This window comes from Chelonia mydas, chromosome 16 (assembly GCF_015237465.2).
Source record: "Chelonia mydas isolate rCheMyd1 chromosome 16, rCheMyd1.pri.v2, whole genome shotgun sequence".
In the NCBI taxonomy this organism is placed as follows: domain Eukaryota; kingdom Metazoa; phylum Chordata; order Testudines; family Cheloniidae; genus Chelonia; species Chelonia mydas.
In genome coordinates, this window is record NC_057857.1 from 6,279,197 (window position 1) to 6,296,171 (window position 16,975).

Here is a 16,975-nt window from a genome sequence, read left to right on the forward strand (position 1 = left end):
TCTGCCATGTATATTGGCCAAACTGGACAGTCTCTACGTAAAAGAATAAATGGACACAAATCAGACGTCAAGAATTATAAGATTCAAAAACCAGTTGGAGAACATGTCAATCTCTCTGGTCACTCGATTACAGACCTAAAAGTGGCAATTCTTCAACAAAAAAACTTCAAAAAACAGACTCCAATGAGAGACTGCTGAACTGGAATTAATTTGCAAACTGGATACAATTACCTTAGGCTTGAATAAAGACTGGGAGTGGATGGTCATTACACAAAGCAAAATTGTTTCCCCATGTTTATTCCCCCTCCCCCCACCGCTGTTCCTCAAACATTCTTATCAACTGCTGGAAATGGCCCACCTTGATTATCACTACCACAGGTTTTTCCCCTCTCCCCACTCTCCTGCTGGTAATAGCTCACCTTACCTGATCACTCTCCTTACAGTGTGTATGGAAACACCCGTTGTTTCATGTTCTCTGTGTATATAAATCTCCCCACTGTATTTTCCACTGAATGCATCCGATGAAGTGAGCTGTAGCTCACGAAAGCTTATGCTCTAATAAATTGGTTAGCCTCTAAGGTGCCACAAGTCCTCCTTTTCTTTTTGCGGATACAGACTAATGCGGCTGCTACTCTGAAACCTGAATTTATTTTATAATTCCGCTCTTTCTGATCTCAATAATCTTAGGGCTACTCTATGAACATCCCAAACAATATATCAGTCAAACTCTGTTTGGCTGGTATTTTAAGGATTAATTTGGATATCAACTAAATCTCCATTTTAAATCATCTCTGTATGTAAGCAAATAGAACATTAGCATCTGTAACCTGGTAAATACATAACTGATGTTTCCCTACATACCTCCAACCAAGTGTCCGCTCTTCACTATCAGCAGAGAAAAAAGGAAAATGGATATTAGCTCAGAGCAGAGACATTATAAAGCTCAAATCCCTTACCATTGGTTAAAAGATCTGCATTATAACAGATATTTTAGACATCACCAGCAAGACTAGATTCTTATTCAGCAACTGGGAACATACCTTTCATTCCTGCAGATCCGGGTTCTCCTTTGGGTCCTGAGGCTCCAGCCATCCCAGGGCATCCTTGGAGAACAGCAAGTTTGTCAGAACCACTGAGACCTACTATCCTCACCTCTGGAGAGAGAAATGAAACAATAAACGACACTTGTGAGGGTCTCAGGATGTGAAATATTCTGTCGATTCGGGGGGGGGGGGGAGGGGGCAGGGAACCTCAGCAAATTAGAACCTATAGATCTCATCTGTAGAGTTAACCTATAGTTTAGCAATTATAATAATAATTGGAATAGTCATTTAGTTGAGTTTGTTAACTGCATTTGTTAAAGTTACTCGTCACTATATATATAGTTCTCTTTATGGTTTCACATTTCTCATGAGGCTGCTATGAGGGTTCTGGATGCTTCAGGACAATATGGTAGTTAAGTTGCCTTCTGCAAGTATTTGCTATTATTTAATATCCGTGACAGCCAGTTAGAGGCCTCAGATACCTGTACCTCACAAACAAGTGTTAATGAATGCTTCTTTTCTTGTTTGTGAACAGCAAGCCATGAGAGATCCAAAACCTCATTGGTTCTGCAACATCCTAACTATCAAAGTCAAAGTTTACGTTTCTTTCCATGCTAATTAGGGAAATATAAACCTTAACATAATTTAAACATAGCACCATAGTAATATGTACATGTGTCAGTGTGAATTTTAATCAACATTGCATAGTCTCAGCATTCTTAACTCAACACTCACTCCAGTGCTCTGAACAACTGAGCGGTTGGCCATCAAATGAACGTCATTTTGTGATGGTCCCAGAGAATGGATCACTGGTAGTATACACACAGCAGCAACATGCTAATGGCATTATAGTAATTAAACAAAACAATTCTAGTAAAAAAGAGAAGTCCTGGTTTAATGCTATTATAGTTTCAGGACTGTCATTTGCTAACTGGCAGTTCCATAATCCACGGAAAAGTCCAGAAAAGTCCAACATCAGATAGGAGATGATGAAGTCTACAACTCACTATTAATAAGAAAATTATTTTAAGGAAGGAACTGACCAATTAAACGCAGATTAATCTGGTCAGTTCCACTAGCTCTGTGGAATATGGCTTAGTAATAAGGCTATTAAGAGAAGCTGTGATTGGGTTTGTTTCCTACTCACCTGGGCAGCTGTCCTCATCCATGCAAACCGCTGCTGTTATGCAGAGTAAAGCAGTGAGGGTTTGCTGTGCAGCTCTCCCCATGGCTGGTGCTGGGCTCTGCAAGAACAAGCTCCACTTAGCCTCTTCTCTAATTAGCATCTCATCCGTTGGTGCCTTTTATAGGCTAAATAAAAATAAACTCCACCTCTTAAATTCTCAACTCTTCCCACCCATCCTCCACTTTACTGCTGAGATTGTTCTATGATTTCTCTATTTTAGCTCATTTTAGGTCCTGGTGGAATATTTCTACAGTAATTCCCTTGTTTAATATCCCTGGGTTTCCTTCTGCTAGCTTCAATGATTTTTCTTTAAAGCAGAGATTCTCATAGTGATTATTGATGCGGTCAGTATCACTGAGCATGATACAATATGCCCAAATCCAAAGAGCAGAGTTTAAACACCTCCAAAGTTGTTCAACAAATCAATCTGTATAAAACTATTCTTAAACTCTTGTACATTATCTTCTTCCATCAGGACATGAGAGCTGAGAGGGAAATCTTCTCTTTCATTAGACACGGTTAGCCAAAGAACCCTAAACTAGAAACAAACCAACCAACCCCAAATGAAAATATAAAGGCATTTGGTTTTACTTAAGGGCAGAGATGGGTCCCAAAACTCAGCCACAGAACTGAACACCCTTGTATTTATCAAGTCTTTGAAAACTGAACCCAGATCTTCACAGGGAACTATTTTTTTAATGTTCTCTAATCTGACATTAGAAAATGAAACACCCCAATGGATATATACAAATATTGAAACAAGATCCCTGTCATAACAGTACGACAGAGAGAGGACTGAAGGCTGGTCTTGTGACTAAGACAGAGGACTTGCAGTTAATTAATGGCATAATCTTCATCTGAATGCATGCAATTCCCACTGACTTCAATGGCATCAGTCCACACAGCCGACAGGATAATAAAACCACAGTTAACATCTCCAGTCGAAGTCAGCGGAATTACAGCAGGGATGAATCTGGTCCCAGGTGTTTTGGTTATAACTGGTTGTCTGCAATCAGAGACCACATTACCTACATTTCCATTTGTAATGCAGAGAGGACAGCAGAGAACTTGATGGGAATGGTATATTACAGAAAAATCTATCCATCACTTGTAGCCCTTGAAGTGCCATGAAAGCATAAATTGCCAAGTTTTTGTTCAGCAAAACTTTTGGGAGAAATTTTATGAATAAGGAGAATTGCAGCAAGACCATCTGAGAGCATAATAAATGCAACATGGATGTGAGGCTTGACAATAATAGAATGACAGACAATACAAATTAGAAGAACACTAATTCTAACCTTCTGAATTTTGAAAATTGCATCTGCCTTTTATAATGGACTGAACTGAAATCCTAGATTTAAACACTACCTAAATTTTGGAAGTTGAAATCCAGATTGTAGCCTATGTTAAACAGGAAGTCAGACTAGATAATCACAATGGTCCCTTCCGGCCTTGCCTTGGGATCTTTGAATCGTAATTATGTAGCTAAAGCCCAAGACCGTATTTTAATTTCGTGAAAAAGGGATAATTAAAATTGTTCTGCACTTGGGTAGAGATGAGCAGACCCCCTCCTACTACAGACTCTGTCCATCCTGGGAAGAAGTGCAAGGGGCTGGACTAGATGACCTATCGAGGTCCTTTCTAATCCTATGTTTCTACAATTTATCGTTCGCTTATTTAGTGGAGAAAGTAGAAGGCTTGTCACCTTCCAAGTGAAGACAAGAAAAGACGTTCAGGTATAACAGCAAGTAGCATCATAAAGACACCTATAAACAAACAAAAATGAAGCTTTCCTGTATGGCCCTATTAAAAAAAAATAGAGTTTGTGATGTTTGCCATAGGTGAAATCTGAAAATATTAGGAAGGCATCAGTGATGACAATATTTAAAGTTGAGTTCCATTTTGCACTTAGAGAGGGAATCACCCTTTTTGTCATGCATGAAAAAATATTGCATATCCTCCGCAAGCATTCAGCAATTACTCTAAGTGGAGAATGAATTTTCTGATCATTTACAAGTAAATCTTCTAATTTAGGAGTTAAAATTAATTAAAACCTGCTCCTTTATGAAACTTAGCAGTTGTCTCAGTTTTTTCTCTGTTTCAAATAAACTTAATAATGGAGTAACACAGACGCTTCAAATTTTCCTTGTAGTTAAATTTAAAATCTTATGCATAGACTATCTTTGAAGAAATGTGGTTGCAATTAAGCTATTAATGATTGTTGTGTACAATTGCTATAAATATGTGGGCAACCAGGCATGGTGGCATAAACCTCTGATCCCAGTTACTTCAGAAGCTAAGGTTGGCAGATCGCTTGAGCTCAGGGGTTCTGGGCTGCGGTGTGCTATGCTGATCGAATGTCCAACACCACTGACAGTCTGGCCAGCGGGTGGCTGAAGGAATGGCTATGACAGAATGAACAATGTGTTGTGAGCATCACTCTCTCTGTGAGGGCTGATGGACCAATCAATTAAGGTGATGTGCACAACAGACAACCTCAGAAAGAAAAGGAGTACTAGTGGCACCTTAGAGACTAACCAATTTATTTGAGCATAAGCTTTCGTGAGCTACAGCTCACTTCATCGGATGCATCGGTTTCCACAGTATGCATCCGATGAAGTGAGCTGTAGCTCACGAAAGCTTATGCTCAAATAAATTGGTTAGTCTCTAAGGTGCCACTAGTACTCCTTTTCTTTCTGCGAATACAGACTAACACGGCTGCTACTCTGAAACCAGACAAGCTCAGGTATTTCTTAAAAAGGGCATTGTGACATCAGAAGTAACTCCGCTAACCTCCACTGGTCTCTATAGCTAATTTGCATGCAACAATTCTACTGCTTGTAATGACTCATGTCATAAATATAAAGGGAAGGGTAAACCCCTTTAAAATCCCTCCTGGCCAGAGGAAAAATCCTCTCACCTGTAAAGGGTTAAGAAGCTAAATGTAACCTCGCTGGCACCTGACCAAAATGACCAATGAGGAGACGAGATACTTTCAAAAGCTGGGAGGAGGGAGAGAAACAAAGGGTCTGTGTCTGTCTGTATGCTGCTTTTGCCGGGGATAGAACAGGAATGGAGTCTTAGAACTTTTAGTAAGTAATCTAGCTAGGTATGTGTTAGATTATGATTTCTCTAAATGGCTGAGAAAGGAACTGTGCCGAATAGAATGACTATTCCTGTCTGTGTGTCTTTTTTGTAACTTAAGGTTTTGCCTAGAGGGATCCTCTATGTTTTGAATCTAATTACCCTGTAAGGTATCTACCATCCTGATTTTACAGAGGGGATTTCTTTACTTCTATTAAAAGTCTTCTTGTAAGAAAACTGAATGCTTTTTCATTGTTCTCAGATCCAAGGGTTTGGGTCTGTGGTCACCTATGCAAATTGGTGAGGATTTTTACCAAACCTTTCCCAGGAAGGGGGTGCAAGGGTTGGGAGGATTTTGGGGGGGAAAGACGTGTCCAAACTATGTTTCCCAGTAAACCCAGTTAGAGTTTGGTGGTGGCAGTGGAGATCCAGAGACAAGGGATAAAATTAATTTGTACCTTGGGGAAGTTTTAACCTAAGCTGGTGAAAGTAAGCTTAGGAGGTTTTCATGCAGGTCCCCACATCTGTACCCTAGAGTTCAGAGTGGGGGAGGAACCTTGACAACTCGGTAATATGAAGGAGACTAGACACGTGTGCCAGGATGGTAGATTTCTTGGTCCAGCTGTCACTGTTCCTTAAAGGGTCCATTAGCAACATGCTAGCTTGGGCATCAGTGCTGGAAAGTCTCCCTATGGCACTACTGTCTTGGATCCATTCATACCAAGGCAGCATTGCCAGGGGAACTAGGTATAAGCTGAGCCCTTAACGTGCACAGACACTGGGACTGGACTTTCCCCAGCCCCTTTCACATAGCACTGGCTTTGCTAACACAGCCCTCTAAACCTATGTCAGTTGCAAACTAAGGGGCAGGTTCACCCGTATGCTGCAGTTGCTTTGCACTGCTTTGGCAAAGCAGAAGTAAATGGAGCTTAAATAGGGGGTGCACGACAGGAGTTTTACATTGATTTAAAGACCTGGTGAGTCTGTCCCTAAAAATGTTAAATTAGAACAATGATTGGAGGTTGAGATGAATAAAACTTTTAAAAAAACAAGGAAATTCCCAGACAGAAAAGTACATTAACATGTAGTTAAGGTTGAGAGTATGTATCAATGACTTAAGGGAAAAACCGTAGCAGGATGTTGCAATATCCCCAAAACAATCATTATAAACCCAGAAAAGTCAAAAGTAAAGTGACACTTGAAAGAAAATCAAATGTTTAAATATGGAAATGCAGCATTAAGGCACCCAAATAATCTTAACTCTTCCCAAAATGTCTATAACTATAATATATTATCTATAAGAAGGAAGAGAGGAGATTGAGGTCACCGATGAACAATGCAGGAAAAGCAATAAGGTGCTAAATTAAAGAAGTTGTTTGATATTTTTGATGGAAAAATATTTCAAATGATAAATTTTTGTTAAAACTGAAATGCTTAGTGGAAACATATCAGTTATGGCAAAAATGTTCTCAAGAAGGTTTCTCGGGTCCAGGATGGAATTTCAGGGTGGGAAGGAAGGAAGGAATGGGAGTGGGGGGAAGGGGAGGGGGAAAAGAGATTTGGCCCATAACAGACAAAAGCCAGGTGGTTAGAGCACTCACCTGTCATGTTGCAGACACAAGTTCAAGTTCTACAAATCAATATTGTGTAGTGAACACAGCTGTTGTCTTTTGGACCCCAGCTTCATTTGTTGCAGAAATCGGAAGATGTGTACCTATTGCAGGTACTGGGCTGGGCAGGCTGGAAAGTGTGTAGTGAATTAGTCAGAGGACTACAGGAAGAGAAAGCTTGGTCTCGTGGTTAAGGCATGTTGCTCCATTTGGCCCAAGGAGCTAGCCAATGTTCAAGTCTTGTGGATTGTTTCTGTTAGGAGGAAAAGTTGATAGGTGCAATCCAGTTTATTTACAAAGCACGTACACTAAGTCCTGTTTCCCTGAATACAGTAGAAACAAACAGGGGGCAGTTTCCTTGTTCACAACTCCAAGCCTTTTTCCAAACAGCACTCTGTCCAATAACCTCTTCTGGCTTCCTCCCAGGGCCATGCTGCCAGAGCTTCTCTGGCTGTCTCCCAGCTTTTCTGTTCTACATTTGTGAAGTATTTAGCACACTGGGTGCTAATGTAAATAAATAATATCAAATGTTTCTTTTCCTGTGTGAAAAGCTGAAAGGCAAAAGAGGTGAACTAGAATGCCTAGCTATGTAAGAGGACTTTAACCTATAAAAACAGCCCTTTCTGAAGCATGATAGTATATTTTAAAAGGGAGATATTGTGATATCTGGACAGACAGATTAGGTCACACAGGTTGGGGAGTAGAACTATACCTAAAGGATTCTACAGAATTTAGAGAATTTAATGAGTTAACATTCTGAGTGGACAGGACTATAAGGTAGATCTGTAGGTCTATACAACCCAACTCAGAAAAAATAAAAATGCTAGTTAAGTTTTACTACTAGAACAGTAAGTTCAGAGTATAAAAGGAAATTAAAAAGACAAATCACCAAGACATTGGGATCTGTAATACCCCTTGGGTAAAACAGCAGTAATGTGGGACTTGACAGAATCATGTAATCAGCTGATGAAATGACACACTGCGATAGAATAAAGGAGGAGCAATTTCTTGATCATATAACGACTTCTTGGACTATCTAGCTCTAGGTAACACAGTTAAGTAGCCTCTTGTCTTAAGTAATATACCGGAGTTGGTTGAAGTAGTAACTATTCTTTAGCCTTTTACTGACAGCCAGCAGTATATAATTATGGTTAAAGTCTTCATAGCTCATACCGAAACCAGCAGTGTGGCATTAGTCTTTAGGAAGTGGGATATAAAAATTAAAGAAGGAAGCTAATTTAAAAAGGATATGAAAGTCAAATGTGAAGAAATTAAAATCTTTACTCAGCATGGAGGCTACTTAAGGATGTTTTATCATAGAAGTCAGCAAGAAAAAGAGAAAGAAAAAACCCTATCCTGATATCCTGGAGGAGAAATTACACGAAAAAACCTGCCCTGTTCCTGCAGCCTGGCTAACTGCAAGAAAGGGTGCATGGGGCCCGTTTGGCAAGTTTGAAAAAGGTGCATAAACCTGGCAGGTAAAATGTAAGATGGAAATTAAGAAGGCTAAGGAGGAAATGCAAAAAGTAAATGACCAAAGGAATTTAAAAACAAAAAAACAAAAAAAACCAAACCACCACCAAAAAGTCTGTAATACTAACAGAAGCTGGAAGCCTGAAAAAGAGCTGTTGGGTGCACTGAACTAGCAAGGAAAGAAGGGAGCTGTTAAGAACGGATATTACAACATAGTCACTTCGGTTTGGAACCAGAAAGGGACTTAGCTGTTATGATGCTCAGCATTGCAATACCTAACTTTTAGGTACCACGAAAATCACTGGGCCAACATGGCGATCCACAAAGCTTGAGTTAAGCACATAGGCTCCCTATACAGTGAATGGAGAGAGTGAGCCACAAAACCCAACGCTCTAGGCAGGGATCACCGAAGCGAACCAAGGAGACATGTCAACCAGAGGTGATAAGCCCCACCCCTCTCAGGGAGACAGGCACCTAAGCTCGCCAATAGGTGAAACCAGTCAGAGAGATGTGTGCTAATGGAAGATGCCAACCAGAAGAGTGTGTACCAAGCCCTGCCCCTCTCATGGGGATAAGTGTTTGAGCTAGCCAATGGGAGATGCTGACCAGAGAGGTGGGTGCTAAGCCCTGCCCCCTCGTGATAATGGTGGTTCCCTTATCACTTCTAGCCCAGTAGTTAGAGAACTCACCCAGGATAAGCATTTGAACAGGAATCTCCCACCATCCCAAGAGAATGCTCTGAACACTGACCAATGGGACATTCTGATTGGAGAGGACTCCCTCCCTCTCTCCTGTTGAAGCTGTTCCACGGTGTGCAAATACTTAGTCATTGGGCTAGAAGGAGAGAGAGCATGAGAAAGAGAATTATTCCATAGCCCCAAGTTTAGAGCACCCCCTGTGGGAGACCCAGGATCAAGTCCCCCTTCTCCACTAATTATTTATACCCAAAGGAACAGCTTCAATAGGAGTTATTGAGGGAGCCTGACACCAGAAAATCCCATAGTTCAGGGGATCACAGTGATGCTTAGAACTGGGATTTAGGCCTCTGGGACTTGGGCACCTAAGGACCTTTGTGGATCTGGACTTTAGCTCCTCAGCATCACTCTGCACCACGGAGCAGGTTGGGGAGATACCAGCTCTGGACTTACTCTTTCTCAAGAAATAAAGAGGAGGTCCTGTCAGACACTGAGGTGGCAGAAAAGGAGGTGCTGAAAGAATCAGATGAAATACAAGGACCAGCTGGCACTTCTGAAGGAACTTAAGTGTGGAGTGGAGTGGCTGGGCTGCTAGCAAAGACATGCAATCTCATTAAAAGAAGCTGTTATACTGGGGGGAAGCAAATTTTGTACCTGTCTTTAATAAAGATGCTCGGAGTGCTCCTAGGAATTACATGCCAAAGAGCCATACTTTTGTATTCGATGGATTAGCCGAGACTTTTAATAAAATAGAATTATAAATTCACAATAACCAGGATATGTGGAGGAAAAAGCACTACTGAGCTTTCGTAAAGGAAAGTGGTGCTTCTTCACTGCTAGAGCTATTTCACAGCATCAGCAAACCGGTGGATAAATGAAAAGTAGCTGACCATTTGCACTTGCAAAGCATTTTGACAAAGACCTTCACAAGAAGCTAATTAAGAAAGGGTAGTCGTCACAAGACGAGAGGTAAAGTTCAGACATTGACCAGAAACTGGCTAAGAGAGAGAAAACAAGGAGTAGGAAGAAATGATCAGTTTTCAATATGCAGAGAAGTTAACAGTGTCCCACTATTTAGGGCTGGTGTTTACTGCATTTAGCAGAGCTGGTAGGGAGTTCTCAGTCCATCTTTTCTTGACAGAAAATACCTTTTCCACAGAACTGAACTTTTCCAGGGGATCTTCATTTGGGACAGAAAGAAAGGTTGAGATAGCAGAATTTCCGGTGAGATGGAAATTCTGATTTTTGACCAGCTCTAGCGTTACATGGGATATGGAGAAGGAGAGACCACTCTAGAGCGAATATCGGAGATATAATTATTGAGATGAGTCTGGACTAAAGTACATTGAGAAACTTCAAAAAGGACCTACCAAAAGCGAACAAATGGGCAGCATGATGTGAATTAAATTCAGTGGAGGCAAGTGCAGGATAACACACACTGGAAGGAATCATCTGAGCTACTCATCTTCATTGCTGGGATCTAGCTTAACAACAACAACAACAAAAATTTTAAAGCCAAGAAGAGAGACCTGGGCATCTCTCTGGGCAGAGCTCAGTGAAAAGCTCTGTCCTAAATTTAAAAAAAAAAAAAAAAAAAAGGGAGGGTGGATAGGAAACCATGAATATATTTTAGGGCTGTCGATTAATTGCAGTTAACTAACACAATTAGCTCAAAAAAATTTATCCTGATTTAAAAAATTGTGATTAATCGTAGTTTTAATGACACTGTTAAACAGAATACCAATTGAAATTTATGAATTTTTGCATGTTTCTACATTTTCAAATACATTGATTTCAATTACAACACCATACAAAGTGTACAGTGCTGACTTTATATTATTTTTATTACAAATATTTGCACTAGTATTTTTTAATTCACCTCATGCAAGTACTGTAGTACAATCTCTTTATTGCAAGAGTGCTACTTACAAATGTAGATTTTTTTTGTTACATAACTGCACTCAAAAACAAAGCAATGCAAAACTTTAGAGCCTACATGTCCACTCAGTCCTACTTCTTGTTCAGCCAACCGCTCAGACAAACAAGTTTATTTACATTTACAGGAAATAATGCTGCCCATTTCTTATTTACAATGTCACCTGAAAGTGTGAAGAGACATTCACATGACACTTTTGTAGCATTGCAAGGTGTTTACATGCCAGATATGCTAAACATTCATATGCCCCTTCATGCTTCGGCCATGGTCCCAGAGGACATGCTTCCATGCTGATGCTTGTTTTGAAAAAAAAAAGAAGCAATCGTTAAATTTGTGACTGAACTCCCTGGGGGAGAATTGTAGGTCTCCTACTCTGTTTTACCAGCATTCTGCCATATATTTCATGTTCTAGAAGTCTTGATTGATGACCCAGCATATGGTCATTTTAAAAACACTTTCACTACAGATTTGTTTCTTTACATTAGTTCTTCTCCCTGACCTCCCTCCCCAGGGAATAGATTAAAGCAACACAGCCTCCCGAGAATGCTGCAGGCTGTTTACTCTCATAGACTCATTTCCTTATCCCACCCCACCCCCCTTTGGCGCAGGTTGGGACGTGATGTGAACTCTGCGGATGCGTCTCGGAACTCAGACTGCACGATCCAAGGACAGCAGCCATGCGTGAGGTACATCCGATGAAGTGAGCTGTAGCTCACGAAAGCTTATGCCTTAGTCTCTAAGGTGCCACAAGTACTCCTGTTCTTTTTAGGGAAAGGACAGGCATGTTAATGGGACTTTTGTGTTGCGGGACTTTTCTTTCTTTCTTTCCTTTGTGCATTTATAAACCCTGTTTGTGCTGTTTCCCCAAAATAATGCTGCATTGTTTCCCTCCTTTTATTAAAAGGTTTTTTGCTACACCCAGACTCTCTGCTTGTGAGAGGGGAAGTATTGCCTCTTAGAGGCACCCAGGTGGGTGGTGTGTAATTGTCCCAGGTCACTGGGTGGGGGCTCGAGCCGGTTTTGCATTGTGTTATTGGAACGGAACCCCTAGATACTGAACCCAGCCCTTGTTGCTGCCAACCCTGATGGGCAGAAGGGTTATGTTAATTTATAAGGGCGAGGTGAAGGTCACAGTCAGAGGCTTGCTGTGTGAAAGGGGTCACCAACACAAAAAGTTTGAAAACCACTGAGCACTTGCCTTTGAAGTTTGTTTGTTTAAAGGTGCAAACAGCCAAATTCTGAGGTCATTTTTATTTAACTGTGCAGAGACTGACGCCTAGCTTACAAAATGGGCCATTGTGCTCCAAGCAGGCAGCTGCAATTTGTGGACTAAGGCAGGACGCACCTGCAATACCAGGCTTGGCTCTGCAGGGGGTGCTACAGAGCAGCCCCACCTGTGACAGGTGTCATTTCTGAAGAATGCTTTTTTCCTTTATAAAAACAGAGATCAATGTCAGAAGCCCAACTCTCATAAGCAACAACAAATCAGTGTGTAGACTCCAGCTCTTAAGAGCAGCCCACCTGTAAAAAAAAAAAAAAAAAAACAGCACCTTCATCCCATGCCCGGAGCAGCCCTATAATAATTGATCTATCTACACAGAAGCAAAACCCTGCGGTAATGAATCTGTGGGCTTATCACTCAAGATGCCCACAATAAATGATGTTGTATGTTGAACAAAACATTCATGAGCAACCCTACAACGATAAGCAGCCAAACCCTTGTTCTTGTTGGGGTAATCAAAAAACCTTGTGAGTGCAATGAATGAAAACAGATTTCAGTTTCTAGGTAAAATTTTTTGCTTTTTAGGAATTCTCTCTTACCTTGTCCCTGTCGAGGTTCATCAGTGGCCGTTGGCCACCGGGGCGGAAAGACTGGGAACTCCAGATTTTCTACCCAAAATTTCAAAAGCACATAAGTGACTCCGCAGCCTAAGTTCCATTTTCGAAATGGATCCAGGCACCTACGTCCCTTCCTGAATCCAGACTGTAAGGGTGACTACACTGAGCATAACAAATCACGGGGACTGACAAAGCCAGAGTTCAGCGCTCAGGCTCCCTATAAGATGCATGGAGGGCGCCTCGGAATAAGATTCACAAAAGCCAGCGTGTTAGGCAGCTCCCCACCTGAGCTAGGCAATACCAGATACCAAGGAGAGGGGTGTGTCCTAAGCCCACGCCTCTCAGGGAGTCTGTTGCCTAAATTAGGGCTGAAGGGAGGCACTCCCCCCCCCCACCTTCTTTGGATTCTCAGTTGCAACCCCTCTTGGGATTAGGCAGAATGCTATGCCATAATGTGGCCAATTAAATAGTTGAGGCCCTATCTTTTAAGAAGAAATTCAGGGTCCTGATTGATCAGTCTCCATTAGCCTGGTTATATAAAACAAAGGGCTCCCATTCAAAACTATGATGGAGCATGACTCTCCAAGAATATGATATGGAGATTGTACATCTAAAAGGGGAAAGAAAATATGGTGGCATAGAGCCCTGTCCAGGACAGGGCTCTGACCTGTTGCCTCCAGGTCAGCCAGTGTCTAACCCTCCAGCATTTTTGTAAGTGCGGGGGGGAGGAGGTGTGACCCTAACAGGACCCCAATGCAAGAGGGCAAGGGGCTCACTGGCATCTGGCAGTAATTTTCAACTGGCCTGACCAGTTTGGTGTACCCCCATTCATTAATGTCAAACTGTATCTGATGTCAAGTATCAGAGTAGCCGCTGTGTTAGTCTGTATCCACAAAAACAACGAGGAGTCCGGTGGCCCCTTAAAGACTCACAAATGTATTTGGGCATAAGCTTTCTAACCATGAAAGCTTATGCCCAAATAAATTTGAGCGTCTTTAAGGTGTCACCGGACTCCTCGTTTTTGTATCTGATGTGTGTCATGTAACATATAATTGGAAAATTAACACTCTAATCATTAATACTTTTGTATGGTATATGTATGGTAAGTGCCAAAGGGATCACACAGATCTGAAGGAAATGTGGAACTAAAATGTGTTTACCAGACACATTTACAAAGCCCGGCCTCTTCTCCTCACACTCCTCGTGTGGCTGGGCTCCAGTTGCGGCGCGTGCCCTGTTGCAAACTGCAGTCTGTCTGTCACCCCATCGCCGGCACCCAGGAGTTTGAGGTGTGTGTATCCCCATCTCTGAGTGCTGGGAATGAGGCTGCACCCCCATCCCCCTCACTGCATCCCTCCCCGTCCCATCCTGTCCTGCCCCCAACACCTACCCATCCCAGCCCTATACCCCTTACAGTGCTCTCCCACTCATCCTCTTCACCTCCCAGAGCCACCCCCCCCCATGTCTCTCATCCCCCACAGCCCTGCACCCCATTATGTCCCTATATACTCATGCCCCCCACATCCTCATGTACCTGTAGCCTTCTGCCTCCCTCTGCGTCCCCATCCACCCAACATACCCCCTCCTCTCTCCTTCACAGCCTCCTCTCACTCCCACCCTGCTCTCACCCTTGGCCTCTTTCCCTCCCCATCCTCTCTCCTCCACCCCCCTCTTTTCCCCTCCAGCCCACCCTCCTCCCTTCCTGGCTGGGTGATTTAGACAGCCCCCGGAAAAGCGTCTCTCTGTAGGCAAGTTTGTGCATGCATGCACTGTCTGTGTTTAAGAGACTATCTCTTGGTGTTGGGAGATGTGTGTATTGCCATGCGTGTGTGTAGGTGCGTGAATACAATTTGCAACTTAACTCTGTCTTTTATTCCTTTTGCTGGCTTTCAGACACAAAAATTGATGACTCTGTGTGTGTGTGTGTTCATTTTATAACAAGTTTTTAAAAGAGAAGGGAACTCTAAAAGAAATGTACTATTTCTTAAAAAGTGAAAGTTGGTGACTGGTAATTGCAGAAGAGCCAATGTATCATACATTTCTCCCCACCTTTGTCTAGCTACATTATGAACTCTTTGCTGCACTTTTTTTTTAAATGAGTATGTCCAGCAGCTACCACCCTGGATCTCTGATCTTAGTTGGGGTCTCTAGGCACTAAACAACTGTAATATTAAATAATGTGGCAGTATATGCGTTAGTGCATGCTAGATGTGCATCTACCTAGCATGTGCTTCTGCATGCAGGTGTGGGAGTCAGTTTCCTCAGATTTATTTATATAGGTATCTGGACAGGTGTGCATTTCTGTGCTTGTGCTCTATGGATTTGTATTTGGGCTTCAGGAGTGGGCCTTTAATGGACCCGTGGCAGCTGTGATAATGTGTGGTCCTAATTCCACACACGGAATCATAGAACTGGAAAGGACCTCGAGAGGTCATCTAGTCCAGTCCCCTGCACTCAGGGCAGGACTAAGTATTATCTAGGCCAGCGTTTCCCAAACTTTTTTGGCCACGGAACACCTGGTATATATTTACAGAACACTTATATTTTGTAGTCATTTGGTTTTCAAATAAAAAAATTGCATTATTTATGCTCTATTTTATTTTATAAAACAAAGCAAAAATACAAATTTAAAATAACTTGAACTAAATTTCTAACTGGAAAGCGAGTATAAACTAGTATAAAAATCAAGTGCAAGACCCTTTTTTTTTTTTTTTTATTACGATTCTTTCACGGAACACCTATTCACATCGTGCGGAACACCAGTGGTCCACGGAACAGTTTGGGAAACGCTGATCTAGACCAGTGGTTCCCAAACTTTAACAGCCCATGAACCCCTTTCGCTAAATTGTGAAATCTTGCAAACACCTTCCTAAAAATAAAATAAATAAGAATATTTCCAGGGATTTAAGTTTAAATTTCCTCAGTGCGATGGATGTGCTTGCTTTGCTCTGCATAGCTCTTGGAAGTCCAGAACCACCGGAGAAAGAAAGTCTCGGGTCTGGTTCAGCATCAAGTCTGTTTCTGTATTTGGTTTTCAGATGTGCATATGAGGAAAATGTTGAAAATGGTAACAAAATTGCAGCAGCTTTTTCTGCCAGAAGGGGGTACTCATTTCTTAAACTCGGCCAAAAGTTGATCAATGACAGATTTCTGAAACTCCTTTTCAGTTCATAATCACAGGAGATCTCAATGAATTTCTCTTTTTCCTCAGTGCTCAATATCCGTGCTGAGAAAGTGGTATCATCGAAAGGGTTGCAAAGCCAATCATGCTTGCCTGACATAGCTGGAAAGTATTCCCTGAAAGTTGTGCAAAGTCCTTTTAGGTGTGCAATTATATTGGTTTTAGTGCACTGATCCAACTGAAGTTGATGTTCTGCCAGGAAGTCATGAAGATTACTGAAACACTCAGTTTGTTTTCCAAACATCTTTCCCAGAACTGCAACTTCTTTATCATGGATTCAGCTTGCTCTTGCACATTGAAAAAACTGTTGGATTGAGGGCTTGAAGAGAGAAATTTAGGTCATTAATCCTTGAAAAAATATCTGCTAAATAAGTTAGGCTCTGGAGCCAGACATTTTCCATACAGCTGGCAAGGTGGAAAGGGTGGCTTTTGAGGAAAAAAAAAAAAAACCACACAAAAACAAAACTAGGATTTTGGTTCCAAGCTCAAACAAGCACACAAGGATTTTGCACTGTGAGAGCCATCTAACTTCAGTATGGGTCAACAGACAATTGTGTATACTACCCATTTCTTCACAAAGTACGTGAAATATTCTGGAATTTGTTGGCCGTGATTTTATGAAATTCACCATTTTCACTGCATTGTTCAGCACTTCCTTCAGTCCCTCAAGCATGCGTTTTGGTGCGAGGGCTTTTCTATGGATGCTGCAATGGAGTCCAAGAGACTTTTGATGCAACCTTTTTTTGTTTGAGCTACAAATCCAGTATACTTCCCCGCCATTGATGTGGCCCCATCAGTGCAAATGCTTCGGCAAGGAGACCAACCTCTTTCCTTTTCTTGAAAAGCTGCATTAGTCAGATTGAAGATTTCTCCAGTCGTACCTTCTTCCAATGGTCGGCAAAACAAGTCTTCTTCAACCAGACCTTCA

The 16,975-nt window shown here is 41.7% G+C and overlaps 1 protein-coding gene across 1 annotated transcript in view; it reads right to left on the reverse strand.

Annotated features, from left to right (window-relative positions):
- LOC102934432 (ficolin-2) overlaps nucleotides 1-16,975 on the reverse strand; it is a 51,533-nt gene that overhangs the window by 26,093 nt on the left and 8,465 nt on the right. The window contains exons 3-4 of the mRNA XM_043530689.1: nucleotides 2,191-2,287; nucleotides 1,041-1,154 (exon numbers count right to left, since the gene is read on the reverse strand). Coding sequence (XP_043386624.1) covers nucleotides 1,041-1,154; nucleotides 2,191-2,272 — 196 coding nt within the window. The 5' untranslated portion in view covers nucleotides 2,273-2,287. The remainder of the gene's footprint in view (nucleotides 1-1,040; nucleotides 1,155-2,190; nucleotides 2,288-16,975) is intronic.